The following is a 19,791-nucleotide window of genomic DNA, read 5'->3' as shown; positions in this document are numbered from 1 at the left end:
TTTAGTTGTAAGTGGACCCAATCTTTATTTATTTTTATGTGGTGCTGAGGATCGAACCCAGTGCCTCACACATGCGAGGCAGGCACTCTATCACTGAGCTCCAGCTCCAGCTCCCTACTCCTACTCTTTATTATAATAAAACTTTTTCTCTGGAAGGCTTTGAACTCTCTCATCTCCATTATATCTTTTGTGTGTAACATGAGTAGATCTTAATGGATGGACAAGGTCCTACAGTCAAATGTAGATACTGAATGATTAATGGCCAAAGTTGATTTAAATTTTGAAAGGTTTTTAATAAAGCATCTTAAAAGTTAAGAGTTAGGCTGGGTGTGCTGGTGCATGCCTATAATCCCAGCGGTTTGGATGGCTGAGACATGAGGATCGAAAGTTCAAAGCCAGCCTCAGCAAAAGCAAGGCACTAAGCAACTCAGTGAGACCCTGTCTCTAAATAAATACAAAGAAAATAGGTCTGGGATGTGGCTCAGTGGTCAAGTGCCCCTGAGTTCAATCCCAGCTACCCTCCTCCCCCCCAAACTTAAGATAGTTTCTCCTAGAGGTGTGTGTGTGTGTGTGTGTGTGTAAAGTACTATTACTCATTTAACTTGGATGGTTCCTGCACTCTAGTCATTGGTATGGTCTTAAATTGTTTTTATCTTTTTGATTTTATATGAACAGATTTCATGTTCTTATTTTGCCTGAGATAAGAATGTCTGCAACATTCACTGTTGATGTAGAAATGAGGTTGACTTTTAGGAGGCAGGGAAGCTGGGATTCTTTTTATGATGCTATTTAAGATTTGAAAGGTTTTAAAAATAATTCTTATTGTGACTTTTCAGTTGAAAAGGACAGTGATAATGGATCAGAAAAGGGTAAACTATACTATAATTTTACAGTTGAAAAATAGGAGTTTTTTGTAATAATTTCATATATCACTTATTTGTCAAATATATATGTTGGATTGCTGAATACATTTTTAGGGCTCAATATTTTTGTTTTTATTTTTCTTTAAATGACTGAATTTAAAGAAATTATTTTAGCACAAAATGTTTGCCTGCATTACTAAGATCAATAAATAAGTTTTCTTTTGATGTTTTGTTTAGGTGTTCAATAGATTTACTCTTCAGTAATTACGTATAATAGTCATATAGGTATGGCGACTTTCCAGTCTTTCAGAAACAGTCATATGAAGACAAGAGCATCTGTCAGAAAGGTAAGTTCATTATATTAGGTTCCTTTTCATGAAAGTTTTAATGAAAGTTTTTTTTTTAATATTTATTTTTTAGTTTTAGGTGGACACAATTATCTTTATTTTTATGTAGTGCTGAGAATTGATCGAACCCAGTGCCTCACGCATGCTAGGCGAGTGCGCTACCACTTGAGCCATATCTCCAGCCCTTAATGAAAGTATTGATCATTTTAAAGCTATGATTTGGTTTTTAGTTGAATCTTATTTAAATTAGTAACATTAAAATAATATAAAAATTGTCATGTATGGAATTAATGCTATAAAATCATGATCATGATTATTTTCTTAAATCACAAACCTCCTCTCCATTTCTTCTCAACAGATGTTTTCCAACTTTGGTATACTCTTCTGTATAGAGTATCAGATATCAACTTTCTTATGTACTTCTGACTTTTCTCTGATGATGATACAAAATGTTACCATTCATTCATTCCTTCATTCATTCAGCAAATAAGAATTTGATAACTTATTATATGTCAGCCCCTTTGCTAGATGTAGAATAATTAGTAGGGACCAAATGAAATGTGATCCTTGATCCTTTCTTCTTTGTAGTCTGAGGAAAAACTTCTTTACTTCCTTTTGTAACTCTTTGGTTAATCTTCTATGTCTTTATATTTTATCTTTGCTAAAACGCTGGGGCATTAATTAAAGGAAGAAGAGAGAAATGGAGACTGGAGGATGGCACATGCTTGTTTGTTAGAACTGTATGACATTGGTGACCAGTCCTTACCTGTTAGACCTGACATACTACTTTCTCCACCCTTCTGTATTATATGACACTGTTGACCAGTCCATACCTGTGAGACAGTCTTTGACTTTCACTAGAATGTTTTTCTTGCTTTCCTTCTCTCTTTATGGCAACTCTGTTCTCTCTTTTGATAACACTCATAAGGGAGAAGATAGTTTATCTAAGGTGGGTAAGGGAAGGGTAAATGTCCTTTAGTTCCTACTAATAATGTTTAGATTAATGACTTGATGTAATTATCACCTCTAGTGGTGGCAAGTGAATTTATTTCCCCTCGCTCATTCATTTGTCTATTTATATTGCTTTGGAATTTTTGCTTTGGATTTTTTTCTTATTTATTTGTATTGCTCTGGATGTATAAATTTTTATAATTCTGTATTTTACAATCTTTTGTTTCATTTATTTATTTGAAGTGCTCAAACTGTCCCCAGATTGATACCTGGGAGCTAACCAGACCTGGTGCCTGTGTCCTTTTTTCTCAGGTTCTTAATTTTTTGACAGCTTCCTTACTTTCTGGTTGTATCTTTTTGGTTGTATGACACAGTCTCACCTTTCCTCAGACCTCAAATTGACTATTTTTCAAAGAACCCTGAAAAGTCTTTAGAAACCAAGATCTGGATACTAGGATTGCCCTTTGTTTTGCAGTCACACAAATTTATATTGATAGTTCAAGGTCAGATTACTTATTACATATTTTTTCCTTTCTTGATTTTGTGATTGTAAATTAGTATGAAAACCTCCATTCTTTAATGAAAACAAAATTGTTTAAATATTGAATATTTTCAGGTTAGGGGAAAACACCTCAGTATAGTAAACACTTCATATATTCCTTATTTAGATCATCCTCTATTAATATTTTGCAGTACCCAGTCTCTTCTCAGTATACACACCTGTGCAGACATATGCCTGTACACAACCTTTCTTCACTTTTGCAATTATATGAGAGTATCTCTACAGACATTATTTTCATGTCAACACTCTTAAGAAAATTATTAATTTAGTAATGTCGTCTAATGAATAGTCCCTACATAGATTTCTCCACTTATCTCAGATGTTCTTCTGACTTTTTGGTTGTTTCTCATCTGGGGTCCAGTTAAAGTTCAAACACTGTATTTAATTGTTTTGTGTATTTGATCTCCCCCATTCTAGACCATTTCAGTGGTTTAGATTTTTTTACTTATGATAGAAAATCTTGAGTAAATTTGGATTCATTTGTTTTTCCCTGTACCTTAAAACTTAATGTTGCATTCATTCTATCAGATCAAGTTTGATAGAGTTTGTTTGATATTATTTGATGCTAGACCTGATTCCATAGTCAAGATATGTAGACACCAGATATCTCCAGTATGAATGCACATAGTATCTTTGTATTTATGAGATTAATAAATAACCTGTAGGGTGATAGTTTGAGATAGTATGAGTATCTTGTTTCCCAATAGCTTTTTTTAGTACTGGGGCTTGAGCCCAGGAGTGCTTTGCCACTGAGCTAAGTCTCTAGCCCCTCCTTTATATAATATATATATATATATATATATATAGCTTATTACACAAATATAGAGCACAATTTTTCATATCTCTGGTTGTATACATAGTATAGTCACACCAATTCGTGTCTTCATATCTGTACTTTGGATAACAGTGATCATCACATTCCACCATCATAAATAACCCCTGCCCCCTCCTTTCCTGGAGTTAGAGAAGATAATGCTAAGTGAAGTTAGCCAATCCTAAAAAACCAAATGCTGAATGTTTTCTTTGATAAGGAGGCTGATTCACAGTTGGATAGGAAGCGGGAGCATGGGAGGAATAGACGAACTCTAGCCCTTTTTTAAATTTTTTATTTTGAGACAGTGTCTTGCTAAGTTGTTTAGGGACTCACTCAGTTGCTGGGGTTGGCCTTGAACTGGAAATCCTCCTGCCTCAGCCTCTGGAGTTCTGGGATTACTGGCATGTGCTACCATGCCCAGCTCCCAATAGCTTTTAGCCTAGTCGATTTAGAGTACTTTGATGATTCTTTTCCTAAAACAATAATTATGGTAGGATTACAAATGGAATTTTCTTTTCTTTCTTTATTTTTTTGTGGTGCTAGGTGTTCCACCGGTGCCTTGTGCGTGCGAGGCCAGCACTCTACCAACTGAGCTATGTCCCCAGGCTTGGAATTTTCTTTAAAAAATTTTTTTTTGGTACTGGAGATTGAACCCAGGGGCACTTAACCACTGAGTCACATCTCCAACCCTTTTAAAGATATTTTATCTAGAAACAGGATCTCAGTGAGTAGTTTAGGGCCTCCTAAGTTTCTGAGACTGGCTTTAAACTCCTGATCCTTCTACCCCAGCCTCCCAAGCTGCTTGGATTACAGGTGTGTGCCACAGTGCCTAGTATGGGATTTTCTAATTTAGTCATTCTGTCCATGTATGTCAGTTGGTTTTCATAGGTGAAGAAGTTATTATTAGCAGTTATAATCCATTACCTTTTTGTTTTTGAGGGGTGTCCTGGGGATTGAACCCAGAGGTGCTCTATATATCCCAAGCCCTTTTTAAATTTTTTATTTTGAGGCAGGGCCAAGTTGCTTAGAGCCTTGCTAACTTGATGAGGTTGGCCTCAAACTTGCCTCAATCTCCCAAGTTGCTGGGATTATAGGCTTGCACCACCATGCCCAGCCATTTTTATTTTTTATGACTCTGCCCAAATTTGGATAATAGGAATTCCTTCAAGCTGGTTTCTGTGTTTTTTTTTTTTTTTTTTTTTTTAAAGATCCAATTAAGTCTTGGAGTACTTCCATGCATTTTCTGGCATAGTTAGATGTTCCAGGCTCACATTGTGCTTTCTTTACCTCTGATCTAGAACCGGCCATTTTTCTGAGGAACTGTGGTCTTTTTGTTGGTGATTAAGAAACCAAAATCTGGGTACTGGGTATGCTCATTGCCACTGAGAGTCAGTGTTTCTAAGACTCTTTAGTGGAAAAAGGTGGTACATATATTTAAGGAGTTGTAGGTTCATATTGATATGTAAGGTTTTGAAATCTGGGTAAACAAAGTGAATGAAATACAGTCTGACTCCATAATTTGATTTAATACATAGGAAAGACAAATATATGTGAGTGTAGTAATTATAATATTATGTGATTTAGGATAAATGTTTAAGAAAGTTTCTTTTAGATTAAATGTTGCAAACAATGTGTCAGGAACTTTGAGAGGATTTTGTTATAATTAAGGGATTAAGAAAAATCTTCAGGTCTTGGCATGAGTAGGATTTCTATAGGGGAAGACTGAGGAGTAAGGACATTTCTGATTGAAGAACAGATCAAAATCAGAAGGGGAATAAGGTAGAAAAAAATTAATGTTTTCTTTATAGCCAATTATAATACACATTTTCTCTATGTAAGTATTTCCTCCTTTTGTACTTATGACAGTCCCCTCCCCTAAATCTGGAATCTGCTCCCTCATTTTCTTCATACAGTTGTATGATGATGGCTGAAAGACCATATTTGGAATAACTCTTTTTTCTTTGTCTCTATGTTAAGGGAATAGTCACTGTTGTTAGTGTTCTTTATTATAACTCCCACATTGTCTCACTCATTATAGAAATTGTTGTATCTGTTCTGTCAGTGACTTGGAAATCAGATATGCAATCTGTTAGTTTTAGCATAAGGTAATAAAAGCTGGGGTGTGAGGGCCTTTGTAGTCTGCCAGTGATCTGAATGCAGAGGCTCTGGTGTGCTGAGTGTGTTTTGGACACATGGAAGACTTATTAAGCCTTATCACCTGAATGGAACTTTTCTTCTAAGCTGAATTAAGTTTTGCAGACAGTAAAGGTGCCAAGTGAATGTTAATTGGATCATAAAGTCTCTCCATTTAAAATTAAAATATCTGCAGAATGTCTTGCCTTGTTGTAGAACTAAATAAGAATGTCTTTTTCTCTCTTTAGAGCTTCAGTGATGATGTGTTCCAGTCTGTAAAATCTTTATTACAGAGTGAGAAGGAACTATGCAGTATTTCAGGAGAGGACTGTTTAAAGCAGAATGAACATGCCAATTTAACTGAGGTTTGACCTACTACTTTCTAAACCTTTTCTTAATAAACTTCAATGTATTTCCATCATCTTTGTAGAACTGTATGACCTATTTTTAAAATCTCTACATATTATTTCATGTATTAAAAGTTCCTGTTTTAAATACTGGCTAACATAATTGTCTTAATGTATCATAGTGAGCACATGTAATTAAATTTATAGATATTATTAACCACTCATTGGACATTCAATAGTGTGTTCAGTGATTCCTGCTATCTTTAATCATTGGTGTTGCCTTCCAGTATTATTTTTCATGCATATATTTTTAAAAATTAGTTTAAAATTGTGTACCAAATATATTTTTTTCTGTAACATAATGTGGCATTTTCTCATGCCATTAGACATTTCTTAGAAATTTAATTTATTTAAACTTCTACAGAATAATCTCTGTATAAGGGCATTAAAAGAAATAATAAATGATGGTATCATGCATAGTACTAGAGGAAGCAATCTTGGAGGTCTACTCAGGGAAAGCCTCTCTGAGAAGATCACATTTAATTGAAACTTGAAGAATGAGGAGGAGCTAGGCATGTAAATATCCAAGAGAGGGAGAGAGATCCAGATCAAGCGTACACAATTTTGAGAACTTTAGGGAAGGATGTACTGGGTAGTTCCCGACCCAGATAAGGGGACCATGTGTTTGAATAAAAATGAGGGAAAGCTAAAGGTATAAACTAACCCTGGTTAGGATTTTTCCCTTGAAAGCATGGAAGAGTTTTGATAGGATATGTTGTATGACAGCAGGAATCAGATGGGAGAGGAATATAATAGTGCAGGTGAAGAGTGGCAGGAGGATTGGGAAGAAGTGAGTATTTGAAATATGTTTGAGGGAAGTGTTTTATGAAGTTCACGAACTGCAGTATGGAGCCAAATCTTTAGGGGAAAACCTTTTGGATCATCCTTGAAAAATTACTCTGTTCAAGGAAGTCAGCATTTTAATGCCTTACTATGCTTTTTTTTCTGTCTATATTTCTGTCAACAATCTGAGACAAGACTTAAAAACTCAAATTAATGCATTTTTTTCCATTTTATTTCTTATTCTTTTATAAAGGTCACATTTCTGGGATTTAATGAAGAAACAGATGCTGCGCATATACAGGTATGGTCAACTTAAAGAATTGGAAAGGACTGTGAGAGATTGTTTGGAATAAATTTTGAGACCACAAAACATTGACCATAATGCCCAATATATACACTAAGTTCTGATATCATTCCTTTTTAAAGTTAAAAGGTGATATTTTGAGGTCAGTTTTTTAGTGTGCTTTGGGCATTTTTACTTTTAACATTTTTACTGATAATTCTTGGTCTAGAAATCAACGTTAGGTTTGACTACTGAAGGCATTTATCTTCAAAGAATGCAAACTATAGGATGACCTTTTCTTCATTCTTTGTGTTATATAGCATGTGACACTTCTTTCTTTGCTTTTCATAATTTGACTTCAATAGTAAAGTTCTTGTATTTTTAGTTGAATTAGTTAAATGTAAAATGTAAAACTTATAAAAAGTCACAGTTAACCAATGCAAAAATTTGAGCTTGTTTGATTTAGGCAAATATAAAAGGACTGGTAGGGGATATTAAAATCAACAAAGAAAGGCTTCATAGCTACATAAAACGTGGTTGAAGCTACTGCAGATATACTATTTTTTTCCTGCAGTTTGAAAATTTGTGCTTGCTTGTGATGCTAAAGTATCTCCTACTAGAGAAAGAAATAACATTATTCAATTCTTTTAGAATACTACATATCAGGTGATTAAGAATAAAAACTCTGTTGTATGTCTTATTGCCTTAGCTGGAAGAAAATTGTTTGGATAGAAGCAACAGAGAGGACTTATTTCTGACAACATATGCCTGGAAAGAGAAAAGTTCCAAAGTATTTTTCTAATGCTTGTCTTTGAGAGTTACTGATAAAGCTATGTTTGCAAAGCAAAGTGCTCTTTAAAGGTCAAAGACTTTAATAATTCTTAGCTAGGTAAAATATTTATGTAAAAAAGTGAAGGAAAAAACAAAGCTAATATAATACCTTCAAGAGGAGAGACAGAAAAATGAACTTGTGTTTTATAAAGTTAAAACTTAAGTTCTGAAGAGAAGTACATTTGATAGCCAAGAATGCTGTATGAAAAATGCTAGATTTAAATCTGAGGACAATAGATTAAAATTTGCTAAAAACAATTAAATGCCTAATTGTCATGGATGTGTGAGGTACCATGTTAAAATGTATTTTATAGCTCGATAGCTATATGTTTGGAAAGCTGCAGGAATAGCCATTATTAAATAATTTCATATTTTATTTTTTAGTTTAAAAAATTGTCTGTGGATATAAATTGTGTATGTAAATCTTATAACCAATAGACCTTACTATTTTGGGATGGAGATCACATTTTAGGAACTATAAAAGTGTTATTCTTTCAGTTAATATATTGTTATTATTTTAAATTAGGATTTAGCTGCAGTTTCTTTGGAACTTCCAGATCTTCTGAATTCACTTCACTTCTGCAGTCTAAATGAAAATGAAATTATTTGTATGAAGGATATAAATAAATCATCAGATATAAGCAGTGGTCTTTTAAATCAGGTAACTTTTATAGATCATTTCTAATTATTTTTTTTCAGGGCAAATTTTACTACATTTGATCAAGAATATAAAACTTTTATTGGATGATTTTGTTGTTGTTGTTGTTTTGTTTTTGCTATCTCAAGGAAATAGAATTTGTAAGAAATTGAACTCATGAAACATTAATGTCCCTGAAACAGTAATTTTGGTTGTAGCTTATAAATTAGATTTTATATCTGTGAAGTTTCATAGTGATATGCAAGTACAAATTTTTTAATGGAAATTCATTCCTTATGGATTTCTATAGTTTCTTCCTTTATATAAACCATAGCATGATTTTTTTTATGGCCAATTCCAAATTTATATAAACATCGTGCTATATGTTATAGTGAATGTACTTCAGCTCATTTTTTAGTTCACAATTATCCTTGTAAAGTGTACACATGATCCTATATATTTTTTTATTATAAACAAAAAAATTATACCACTAAGCCAGGTGGTTAATTTCATAATACTTAACCTTAATTCATTGCTAAATAATGGTTTTGTTGATAATGCATCAAGGAAAAATGATTTGCATTTTAGGAGGTAAAACACTTAAAATTGAACCAGTAAGTTTAAAATTTGGATTGCGTATTCTAGGTATAAAATACTGCTGTGTTCTTTATGAGATCTACTGATAAAGGATAGAACTGTTTGCCTCATTTCCTTAATTATATTCTTTATATGCTAGAATATAAGGATATTAGCTATTCTATTTGGTTTCTACTTTTTATAATAAATCATTGTCAGTATTTGCATTTTTAAAGATAATATATGAAGGAAAGTTTGGGACTTTTAATCTTGACTGTAAACATTGTCTTAAGTTTTAATACTAGAGAAATTTAAGTAAAAGGAGGGTACAGTTTTTTAACTGTGATAGGGAAAGTAGCATTATTCTGCCATCTATGAGAAAATGGGATAAAAAGTAAAATAGAAACTGGCTCCTGCCCTCAAGCAGTTTACAGTATAAACTGGTGAGACAGGTGAGTGGACAGATGGTAGGTCTTATAACATTTATGGAAATAGACTGGGTAGAATTTGAATACATAGATAGAGGAAGATGGTAGAAAAAGAGATTAGTAAATGAGATTATAAAGAAGAGACAAAAGAATTAAACGTTGTCAAGGGAGTCAGTCATACATTTCTTGGGTTTTTGTTGTTGTTTGTTTTCTGAGATTGTATTATTTCTAGGCTATACTTCCAGGTAATGTTTTGTGTTTAAAATTAAATTTTTAAAAAATCACCTTTGATCTTTCCCAAGAGTCATCATTCTGGAATGCTTTGTGTCATGAGAGTGTCACCTACATTACCAAGACTCAGAATCGATTTTATCTTTAGTCTCCTAAGTAAATATGCTACTGGTATACGATACACCCTGGACACGTACTTGCATCAGAAGCGCCAACTTGAGACCACTAATGAAGATGATGATGATACTAACCAGTCTGTGTCTTCCATAGAAGATGACTTTGTCACTGCTTTTGAGCAGTTAGAAGAAGAAGAGACTTCAAAGCTATATAATGATGGTTTGTTTTTTTTTACTGAACATTTTTTCCTAGTAGTAGATTGGAATCAAAAGTTCAGTTTTGGAAGTTTTAAGGCACACTTGTTTGGTTGAAATTTATGTTGAAATTTGATCCAGTTTAAGCATACTAACTTCTTTTTAGTTGCAGAAGAATTAATTTCCCTGAGATTTTTAGGTTCCTTCTTACCTGGTTTTTACTTTTACGATTTCTGTTCTTTTTAAGGTAATATTGTTCACACCCTATTTACCTCAATACCCAGTGTCTGGAACATGGCGATATTCAAATGGTAGAAGAGTTAGCTGGCAGAGTCACTGTAGTAATGATTCTAACATGCATGATAGTATGCTAAGAATAGGTATCCCCTTAGGATAAAATGAAATTATTTTAGTAAAAGGCATATTTGCTTTGATGTGTTACTTGAGATGAATCGTTCTGTTTAACAACGTAGTATACAGAACATTTACATTGCAAATAAACATTTCATGTTTAATGCCAATTTATTCCATTGATTTAAATGTTTAAAGAGTTCTGTTCTTTACCTGTAGGAATAAACATTACTACACTGAGGAGCCAGTGTGATGCTGCTTCTCAGACTCTTTCTGCTCATCACTTAGAACCCCGTGATTTAAAGATTATGGTTAGCTCTGGACAGCAGAAGTCATTGGCTAAACCCTCATCTTCTTTAATAAATGTTCTGGGACAGAAAGAACCACCTTCTGTGAAAACTTCAGTCACAACATCAATTTCAGAGCCTTGGATCCAAAGAAGTTTCTATAGGTCATCTAATGCTTCAGACAAAGGTAGTGATACCCAGAAAACGTTTTTTTCTTCTTCTTCTCCTGCCTATTCATCTGAATCTGAATGCTCAAGTCCAAGTCCTGTTATTTTCTTGGATGAAGAGGGATATCAAAAAAGTTTAAAAGCAAAACTTGAGCTGCCTAAAATTCCTGTGATGAAAGATGATGTAGAGGATTCAGACTCAGAAGTAAGTGAATTTTTTGATAGTTTTGATCAGTTTGATGAACTAGAACAAACTTCAGAGACTTCTTGTGTATTTATAAAAGATCCTGTCATAGGGAAGTCATCTCAGAAGAAAGGACATAAACATGAAAAGTCTTGTATGAATCCTCAGAAATTCAAGTTTGATTGTCCAGATCTTCCAGCTAACGTTAGGAAACCAACTCCTCGTAAACCAGAATCTCCATATGGTAACCTGTGTGATACTCCAGATTCTCCTCGCCCTGTCAAGGCATCAGGGGAAGATAGTGGTTTGTTTAGCCCTATTCGATCCTCTGCTTTTAGTCCTCTTGGAAGCTGTACTCCTGCTGAATGTTTCTGTCAAACAGATAGTGGTGGAGATAGGATTCATGAAAATCATGATTCTATTTATTACACCTATGAAGATTATGCAGATAACATTTCATGTGAAGTACTAGGCTCAGTTCTTCATGCCCAACATTCTGATTCAATGTCAAACGTTAATAGTACTGAAAGAGGAGAAAGTAAAACTGTGCCTTTTAAGCATGGAAGCCTTGATCATGAAGATAAACCTAAAAATAAATCTTCAGTGATTAAAGATAGCATTCAGAGATTTGCATCAGATCTGGTGGAAAAAAGTTTTGGCAGTGCATTTAAAGACTTACAGAAAGGAGTCTCTTCATGTACCAATGTCTTGTGCCATTTAGCCATCAAATTGACATCATCTGTTTTTCAGATGGCATTTAATGAACTGAGAAGGCAGCGTGCATTTTCGCTGAAAGAACGTGCCATTAGTGGCCTGGCCAGTTTTTTGGTGAATGAAGCCTTATCAAATGCCTTAAAAGATTTACAGTATGTAAAGAAGCAGATATTTACAAACACAGTTGCTAGGTTTGCTGCAGATCTTGCTGAAGAGCTTGTTTTTGAAGGCATCATGGAAGTGTGTCAGTTTTCATATTCTCCAACACCTACATCTCCACAGTGTCAGTCATTTGACTTTGAAAACAAAATAGTGAAGTCATATGCAAAAGACTTGTCTGAGTCTGTAATACAGGAAGCATTCATTGAGCTATCACAAGTTGATGTGCCTTTCACAACAAAGGCAGCAGTTAGTTTATCTACAGATAACATCAAGTATGTGAGTGCAGAAAGTGTAGTACCATCAACACAGACCTTCACATTTTCCCCATCTTTTAACAATCAAGCAATTATGGTGACAAAACCAGTGCAGGAATATAAAAAGGCGTATACAGTGCAGCAGGCCTTGTTTTGTACTTCAGGAATTGTCACTTCCATACCAGTGCCCTTGGCAGGAAGTGCCCTTCTCCCATATCATATTTCCTCTACTTTATATCAGGCAAAGTCTCAACTGTCATCTGGTGAAAGTAATTTAAATGGTGATTCTATGCAAGCACATGTTGCTACAAAAAACAAAGAAGAAGTAGCTTGCCTCAGAAATATTTGTTTACCTTCAGAACACAATCCGGGTGACCAAAATGATTGTAAACCAACTCATGATGATGTTGAAATGCAAAGTTCCTCAAAATTAACAACTGATCCTGTGATTATTCGCAACTTCTCTGCAGCAATGGTGCATACAATAGTAAATGAAACTTTAGAGTCAATGACATCATTTGATGTTACAAAAGCAATTGGTGAACACACAGATTATTTAACTGAAACAATGAAGGGAAAAATCTCTCCTTTTTCCCACTGTGATCAAGCAACCCAACAGAGTGAAGTTAACAATAAGGATGTGTTTGCTGAACAGTTGTCTAAATCTATTATTAAACATTCCATAGATAAAAGCAAATCAATGATCCCAAATGTAGATAAAAATGTAGTACATAAGGAAGGCTTGATTGTTCCAGAAGAAGAATCAAAGTTAACCTTAGAAAAGTTCCCCAAATGTCTTGAGACTCAAGATCACTTATCTCACTGTTCAGTTTCAGTTGGAAAGGATTGTGTTCCAGAATATAAAGAATCTGTGGCTCATGGATTTTCTTCAGCAGCTCTACCACCTTGTACAATAATGGCAAGTCAAAAACCTGATATGAAGGAACCTGCCAGGGATAAACCAATAAAAAAGCATAATTCGAATAATACAGCACTTGAAGCCTTTTCTTTTGGACAGGAAAGCCCTTTTCACAACTCACAAAGTTTCTCTTCTACAGTCCTTACCTGTGCAGATGGTTTGCATGTTGAAGATAAACAGAAAATCAGAGACAGAAATGTAACACCTGATACTCCTCCATCAACTCCTCTGGTACCATCTCAAGCTAGTTCTGAGTGGGATATCAAGAAGTTAACCAAAAAGCTGAAGGGGGAATTAGCCAAAGAATTTGCACCGGCTACACCACCTTCTACACCTCACAACTCATCTGTTTGTAGTTTGTCTGAAAGTGAACAAAATACTATAGAAAAAGAAGAGTTCATGTTGAAACTCATGCGATCTCTTTCAGAAGAAGTTGAAAGTAGTGAAGGTGAAGAGCATCCAGAAACGGATGTGAAGTCAGAGCACTCAGGGAAGAAAGTCCAGTTTGCAGAAGCATTAGCTACCCACATCATTTCTCTTGCAACTGAAATGGCAGCCTCTCATTTGGATCATAAAATAACTCAAGAACCTGAGGGTCAAAGTCCTTGCTTAAATTTACAGAGTCAACAGATTATATCACCTACTCTTTTAAGTCATTCAGATGCAGATTTACAGACCTGCAATTTTGCAGGTGATATGGCAGCAGAGGTCATTGCAGAAGCTGAGAAAATAGCAAAAGTTAGAAGTTGTGTATTTTTCAGGCAGAAGAAGAATAGTTGTCATATTGATGGAGACCAAGATTATAAATTGGAAGAGAAGTTGGAAACTGAGGTTTTAGCACACCCAAGAGAAGCAGATTCATTTATTCTTTCATTACCACCAACTTATTGTATGCCAGGTCTGACATATAAGTATCCCAGCTGTGAAAGTGTGACAGATGAATATGCAGGTCATGTTATTCAAATACTGAAACAGGAAGGTGGGAATGGTGAGTTAATAATGGATCAGTATGCCAACAGGCTTGCTTATCGATCTGTTAAGTCAGGATTACGTGAAGCAGCCAAGACAGCTAAAATGAAGTACAACTCAAAAATGTTCCCTCTGCAAAGCTCACAGTGGAAAACCAGCAACGACCTGTTAATATTCTCAAATAAAGAGTACCATGAAGAAGTAGATAAAAAAGTACAAAGAAAAAAAAATGGAGGTCACCTTTGTAAAAATCAAAGTTGTGAAAGGACCCAGGATACATGTAGAAATGAGCACTCTGAACTCTGTAGTTTTTCGGCCTCTCTTGCTCACAGCATAACAAGAGATGTTAAAAAAGAGCTGATAGCACCTACATTTGACATGCCAAAATCCTTAACAGATTCTTGCCTTTTTGAAAAATCTGGATGTATTGAAGATACTGAATGTCTTACTGAACCAGAGTTTCCTAAGTCTCTTCAGCCTTCCTCACAAAATCATGGATTTTACCATAGTACAGATAGCTTAAGTGGATATGGATGTGGAGAGAATATTGTTCAAGCTATAGAACAGTATGCTAAAAAGGTAGTAGATGATACTTTAGAGCTAAGTCTAGGATCCACAGTTTTCCAAGTGTCTGAGACCGCAAGGTCAGCAGATAGGATCACTTATGCAGAAAAGTTGTCACCCCTTATAAATCAAGCTTGCAGATATTGTGACCTTAAAGAACTCCATGATTGTACTGGAAATTCATCTCAGCAGTTTTCCAAACAGGGTTCATATGCTACAAATAAGCCAGTTTCAAATACAAAATTTAGCAACGTTTATCGAAAATCTAGAATTTTTCATCTTGATGTCCCTCAAATTCATGTTAATCTTGATAAAAAGACAGTGCTTGCTGAGAAGATAGTTGCTGAAGCTATTGAAAAAGCAGAGAGAGAGCTGAGCAATACCAGTTTGGCAGCTGATAGTGGCATTGGACAAGATGGCATTAGCTTTGCTGAAAGTCTTACCACAGAAATAATGACGTCAGCTATGACGAATGTTGGACATGCCGTCAGCAGGTAAGTCCTTTCTTAAGATGAAATAAAAAATTAAATTTGATCATGTGTGTCTTAGATCCTGTTCATGAAAGTATGATTATTTTAATCCTAAATTAGGAAATATTTTTCCCATTGCATTTGTGTGTGGTTTTGTATCCTACATACGACTTTCATGTATTTTGTTTCTTGATCCCTTTTGAGGAAAGGTATCGTCCATTTACAGGGCTGGAAGATGAGGGTTAGAGAAGATAATCACTTTGTCCAAGTTCATGAATCTATGAAGTAGGTAGAGTCAAAGAAATAGCTGGAGACTTTTATAGAGTAAATATAGACTATTGTCATATTAATTTACTACTCTTAGATTTTTGTGTAGTATTTTCTTTTTCTTGTTTATAAAGGTAAATTTTCTTATGAAGAACATGGTTTAATCAAACTGTTTTGAGGAATAAAACAATATCCTCTAAATACTTCTACCAGAGACACTGCCCCTCTTGATCAGTTCACAACCTTAAGGGTTCTGATGATCATACTGTGTCCTTTCCTTTAGTAGCTGTCTCTTTTGCTCTGTGATTCTAACAGATTGATGAACATTTTCACTTTGAGCCTTCTTCCTCAGAAAATGTAAGGACTAACCTATGGTATTAGTTTGCAGGATTATTATTTGCAAGCCCCAATGCAAAGAGAAAATGAATTGAGGTGGAACTTAGTTGAGTCACATGGTATACCAGATTTTTTGAATAACTTTTGTCAACTTAAGACCAAGACTGCCTGTTTCCTTGGCTGTCCTTAAATAGAGATGCTGTTTGGCTAGGACTCTTGAATCCAGTTGTCCTGTGGCATCCTCTTGGGAGGAAAGATGCTGTAAGTTTCTGGGCAATAAGGCTAGGTCTCTGTTTGCCTTAATTAGGCAGACTCCTAGATCAGAGGTTGGTAGACTACAATCTGTGGCTGTCTTATGGCCTACTGCTAAGTTTTATGTGGACCACAAGCTAAGAATAGTTTTTACATTTTAAAAAATGGTTTGACAAAAATCAAAAGAATATTTTGTGACATGAAATTTGAATTTCAGTCTTCATTAATAAAGTTTATTGGAATATCTCCATACTCATTAATTTATATATTTTTGGTGACTACATTTTTGCTAAAATGGAAGTAGAGCAGTTGCACCAGAGACCATATAGGCAACAACATCTAAGTATTTACCATTTGACCCTTCAAAGCAAAAGTTTGTGAACCTCTGTCATAGACCCACATTTTCTTTGTTCATGATAACCTGTTGGTTAGATGATAAATACATAATATGTGGTTAATTAATATTAAAAATAAGTGGTAGTGAGCTAGGCTTTTTTTTTTTTTTTTTCAACAATTGATTCAACTTTCCTCTTTCCCCAAGTAGCCTCAGATCATTTTAACATCCTCTATCCCTCTTCCTAACCCTTCCCACCCACCATCCCAGTCTCGTGGGAGGAACTCTGTAGATCAGTGTTTCTAAGACATTATTCTCAGGACCTAGCCAATACCTCCAGTGTATGTGTGTATATATTTTTAAAAATAAATTTTTTTTGGTTGTAGTTGGACATAGTACCTTTATTTTATTTATTTATTTTTATGTGGTGTTGAGGATTGAACCCAGTGCCTCGCACATGCTAGGTGAGCCACAATGCCAGCCCCGGTACCTCTAGTATATTTTACTTTACCTTCTTAGGACTTCAATAGACAGGCCCCTGAAGTTCTTATTGTAAGTCAACTTTTTATCCAGGATGGTATTTACAAAGAATATTATTTTGTGGTTCTTTTCTGTTTCTTTTAATAACTGTGCTAGAGTTCTGTAAGTGCTTACTGTTAAAAATTGACTCTGGTGTATTCAGTTTGCATTTCACATCTACTTCTGAAGTTGCCTTTCAAGCTTGAAGTGGGATTTTTTTTCAGATGTCTTTAAGATATTATTTGGGTTATTTCACTAATGTTCCTTTTAAATATATATGGTAGTATATCACAAAGCTTTAATGTTCACATGGGTAACATGTAAATGTCAAATGGGAGACTAAATGATAGTACATTTTTGTAAGAACAAAACATCTAGATTATATTCTGAGCTATTATTTCTGGGCCAAAATCTCCTAACAGTCATTAAAAACTCCTCTTTGGACCTCAGCCTGGGGGTCATTTCCATAAAAATGTAGCATATATCAGGAAAAATATCAGAAAGAACAAAATACAGCTCTATTATTATTCAGAACTATAATGTACTTGAATTTGGAATGCCCAATATAAATCTAGTAGGTATATCTTAAATGCAAAAGAAGAATTTTTCCTATAAAAGGAAAGCACTTCAGGGCCTATTATATGCACTGGGGATATAGAAGAGAGTAAAACACACAAAATTAGTTTTTCTTAAAGTTTACTATAGTGGAATGAGGTAGACCCTAGATAAGTAAAATGTTGTATGTCCCATAGTGACCAGTGCTTCAGAGGAAAAATAAAGCAAGGTAAAGAGTTAGAAGAGTTTCAGTGGTGGCAGTGGGCAGTGACAGTTGCAGTTGGCTTGCAGTTTTGAATAAATAGGTAGCAGGCCAAGAAATAACTGGCAAAGTAACATTTAAGCTAAGAGCCCAAAGTGAGGACAGCCTAAGTCATATGGGAATCAGAAGTGTGTTCCTGTCAAAGAGGTGGGATTGTGCATGTTCAGAAACAATAGGCTTATGTTGATGAAGTAGAGTAAACCAGGGATATGATATGGAAGGTGATAAGGTGGACATGAGAAAAGACTAGCTAGTATGCTGTAAAGGACTTTTGCTTTCAGTCTGGTGAGAAGCCATTGAATATTTTTTGATGAGAAGACTGACATTTTTTTCTTTATGTTTAGATAGCACTTTAAACTACCATAATTCGAATAATACATAGAAGGGGCAATTACAATAGTTGAGCAATGAATGAACTTTTTTTTTTGTGATGATGTAATAAAAATACAAATGTCTGCTTATTGGGGGGGAAAAACACAAGCATGAAAAGAGTTAATGATCCATGCTCAAAATTTCATGGCTAGTTTGAATGTGGGCTTGATTGACACTTCTAGAATTCCTTGAGTTACTTATTTTGTTTTTAAAGCCAGAAAGAGGCTACTTTAGTACAGCTTAAATACTGTTTTTCAAAATAGATGATCAACTTAGGAACTTATACTCCTCATGGTATCCCAGATGAAAAATAGAAACTGCTTTAAACAGAATTTATATAAATGATGGACTAGGAATGGATTCATACTGAATTATTGGGTATCTCAGTTATGTTTGAAGTTAATATGCTATCCTACAAAGTCTCATTATTAGCACACTGGTCTGACTCTAAATATCATCTCTTGTTTTTGTCGTCTCTATTATCAGTTTAATAATCTAAGAGTTGAGATCTGTGATGCTTTTAGTGTGATATTATTATTATTGTTGTTTTCTTTTCTTAGTTCAAAAGAAATAGAGGACTTTCAATCAATTGAGTCATTTGGTAGCCAGCAGATGAATCTCAGTATTGGTGATGACAGCACTGGTAGCTGGTCCAATTTAAGTTTTGAGGATGAACACCAGGATGAAAGCAGCAGTTTTCATCATCTGAGTGAAAGGTAACTAAAATTTTGTGTACATTGTGTAAAATTTTGTGTTATAAATGCTGTAAATTTACACTAAGTATTATTTAAAAACTCTAAATTTGGAAATACGCTATTACTTTCAAAATGTGTTTTATTATTAACAACATGTTTATAAAGGTTTCTGATACTTATTAAATACAATACTTAGCTGAGCTATTGTTCTTTGGTTATGTCAATAATGTCAATAGTTAATTTGAATATAGATATTTGATTTTCTTGCCTTTTAAACTTTTCCTAAACTTTTCAGTAATATATTTTCTTTTTCACTTTAAAAAGGATAGGGTTTTTGTTTCCCCCCCATTAGAGGTTAGGAAAAGGGACAGTTATCTGTAAAAGGCATCAATATGGCTGTAATTTTGTTTATATTAGTTAATATATTTTTGCAGGGAAGGGTAAGCTGTTACTGCTGTTAGGAATAAAGTCACAAAGCATATGCATACTTGAAAGACTGAAAATACATAAACCCATTATAAAAATGTTTTTTATATCTTGACATTTGCTTCATATATAACTTTTCTTAGTTAACATTGTTCTTAACAGTCTTTGAAATATTTTCTTAATTATGGTAATTGTTTCTTATATTCTTACCTCTATCTAAAAGTATCCTGACCTATAAATTCCCATAAAATTTCTATCCACATTAGCTGATAATTAGCAATAATAAATATTGTGCAGTGCTGAATCTGGGGAGTGGGAGGAGTTCTCAACATTCTTACTCTATGTGGGAAGGACCCTGAAAGGCTTCTTTGGAATTGACTTACTAGGAAGGTGGAAGGAAGAACCAGAGAAGGATCAGAGAAGGGATCAGGTAGCATAAGAAGAGTCAATGGCCTTTCACCTGTTAAGACGCTGCATCTCAAGAGTATTTTGTTAGCTACTTGCATTAGCCACTATTAAAATTTTTTTAAAGTATATAATTTGTCATAGTTTCTTAAAAGAAATAATTATATTTC

General features: G+C 34.4%; 1 protein-coding gene across 8 annotated transcripts in view; it reads left to right on the top strand.

Moving 5' to 3' along the window:
• Nucleotides 1–19,791, top strand: part of Akap11 (A-kinase anchoring protein 11) — a 47,759-nt gene that overhangs the window by 13,020 nt on the left and 14,948 nt on the right. For all 8 annotated transcript variants that reach the window (XM_048800967.1, XM_048800968.1, XM_048800969.1 and 5 more), the window contains 7 exons: nt 1,101–1,210; nt 5,919–6,035; nt 7,114–7,161; nt 8,501–8,635; nt 9,918–10,182; nt 10,728–15,222; nt 18,656–18,811. In XM_048800967.1, the coding sequence (XP_048656924.1) occupies nt 1,151–1,210; nt 5,919–6,035; nt 7,114–7,161; nt 8,501–8,635; nt 9,918–10,182; nt 10,728–15,222; nt 18,656–18,811 (5,276 nt within the window). In that variant the 5' untranslated portion in view covers nt 1,101–1,150. The remainder of the gene's footprint in view (nt 1–1,100; nt 1,211–5,918; nt 6,036–7,113; nt 7,162–8,500; nt 8,636–9,917; nt 10,183–10,727; nt 15,223–18,655; nt 18,812–19,791) is intronic.

This window comes from Marmota marmota, unplaced genomic scaffold, assembly GCF_001458135.2.
Source record: "Marmota marmota marmota unplaced genomic scaffold, marMar, whole genome shotgun sequence".
Taxonomy (NCBI): Eukaryota; Metazoa; Chordata; class Mammalia; order Rodentia; family Sciuridae; genus Marmota; species Marmota marmota.
Note: the sequence above shows the minus strand (reverse complement) of the source record. Positions and strands in the feature narration are given on the sequence as shown.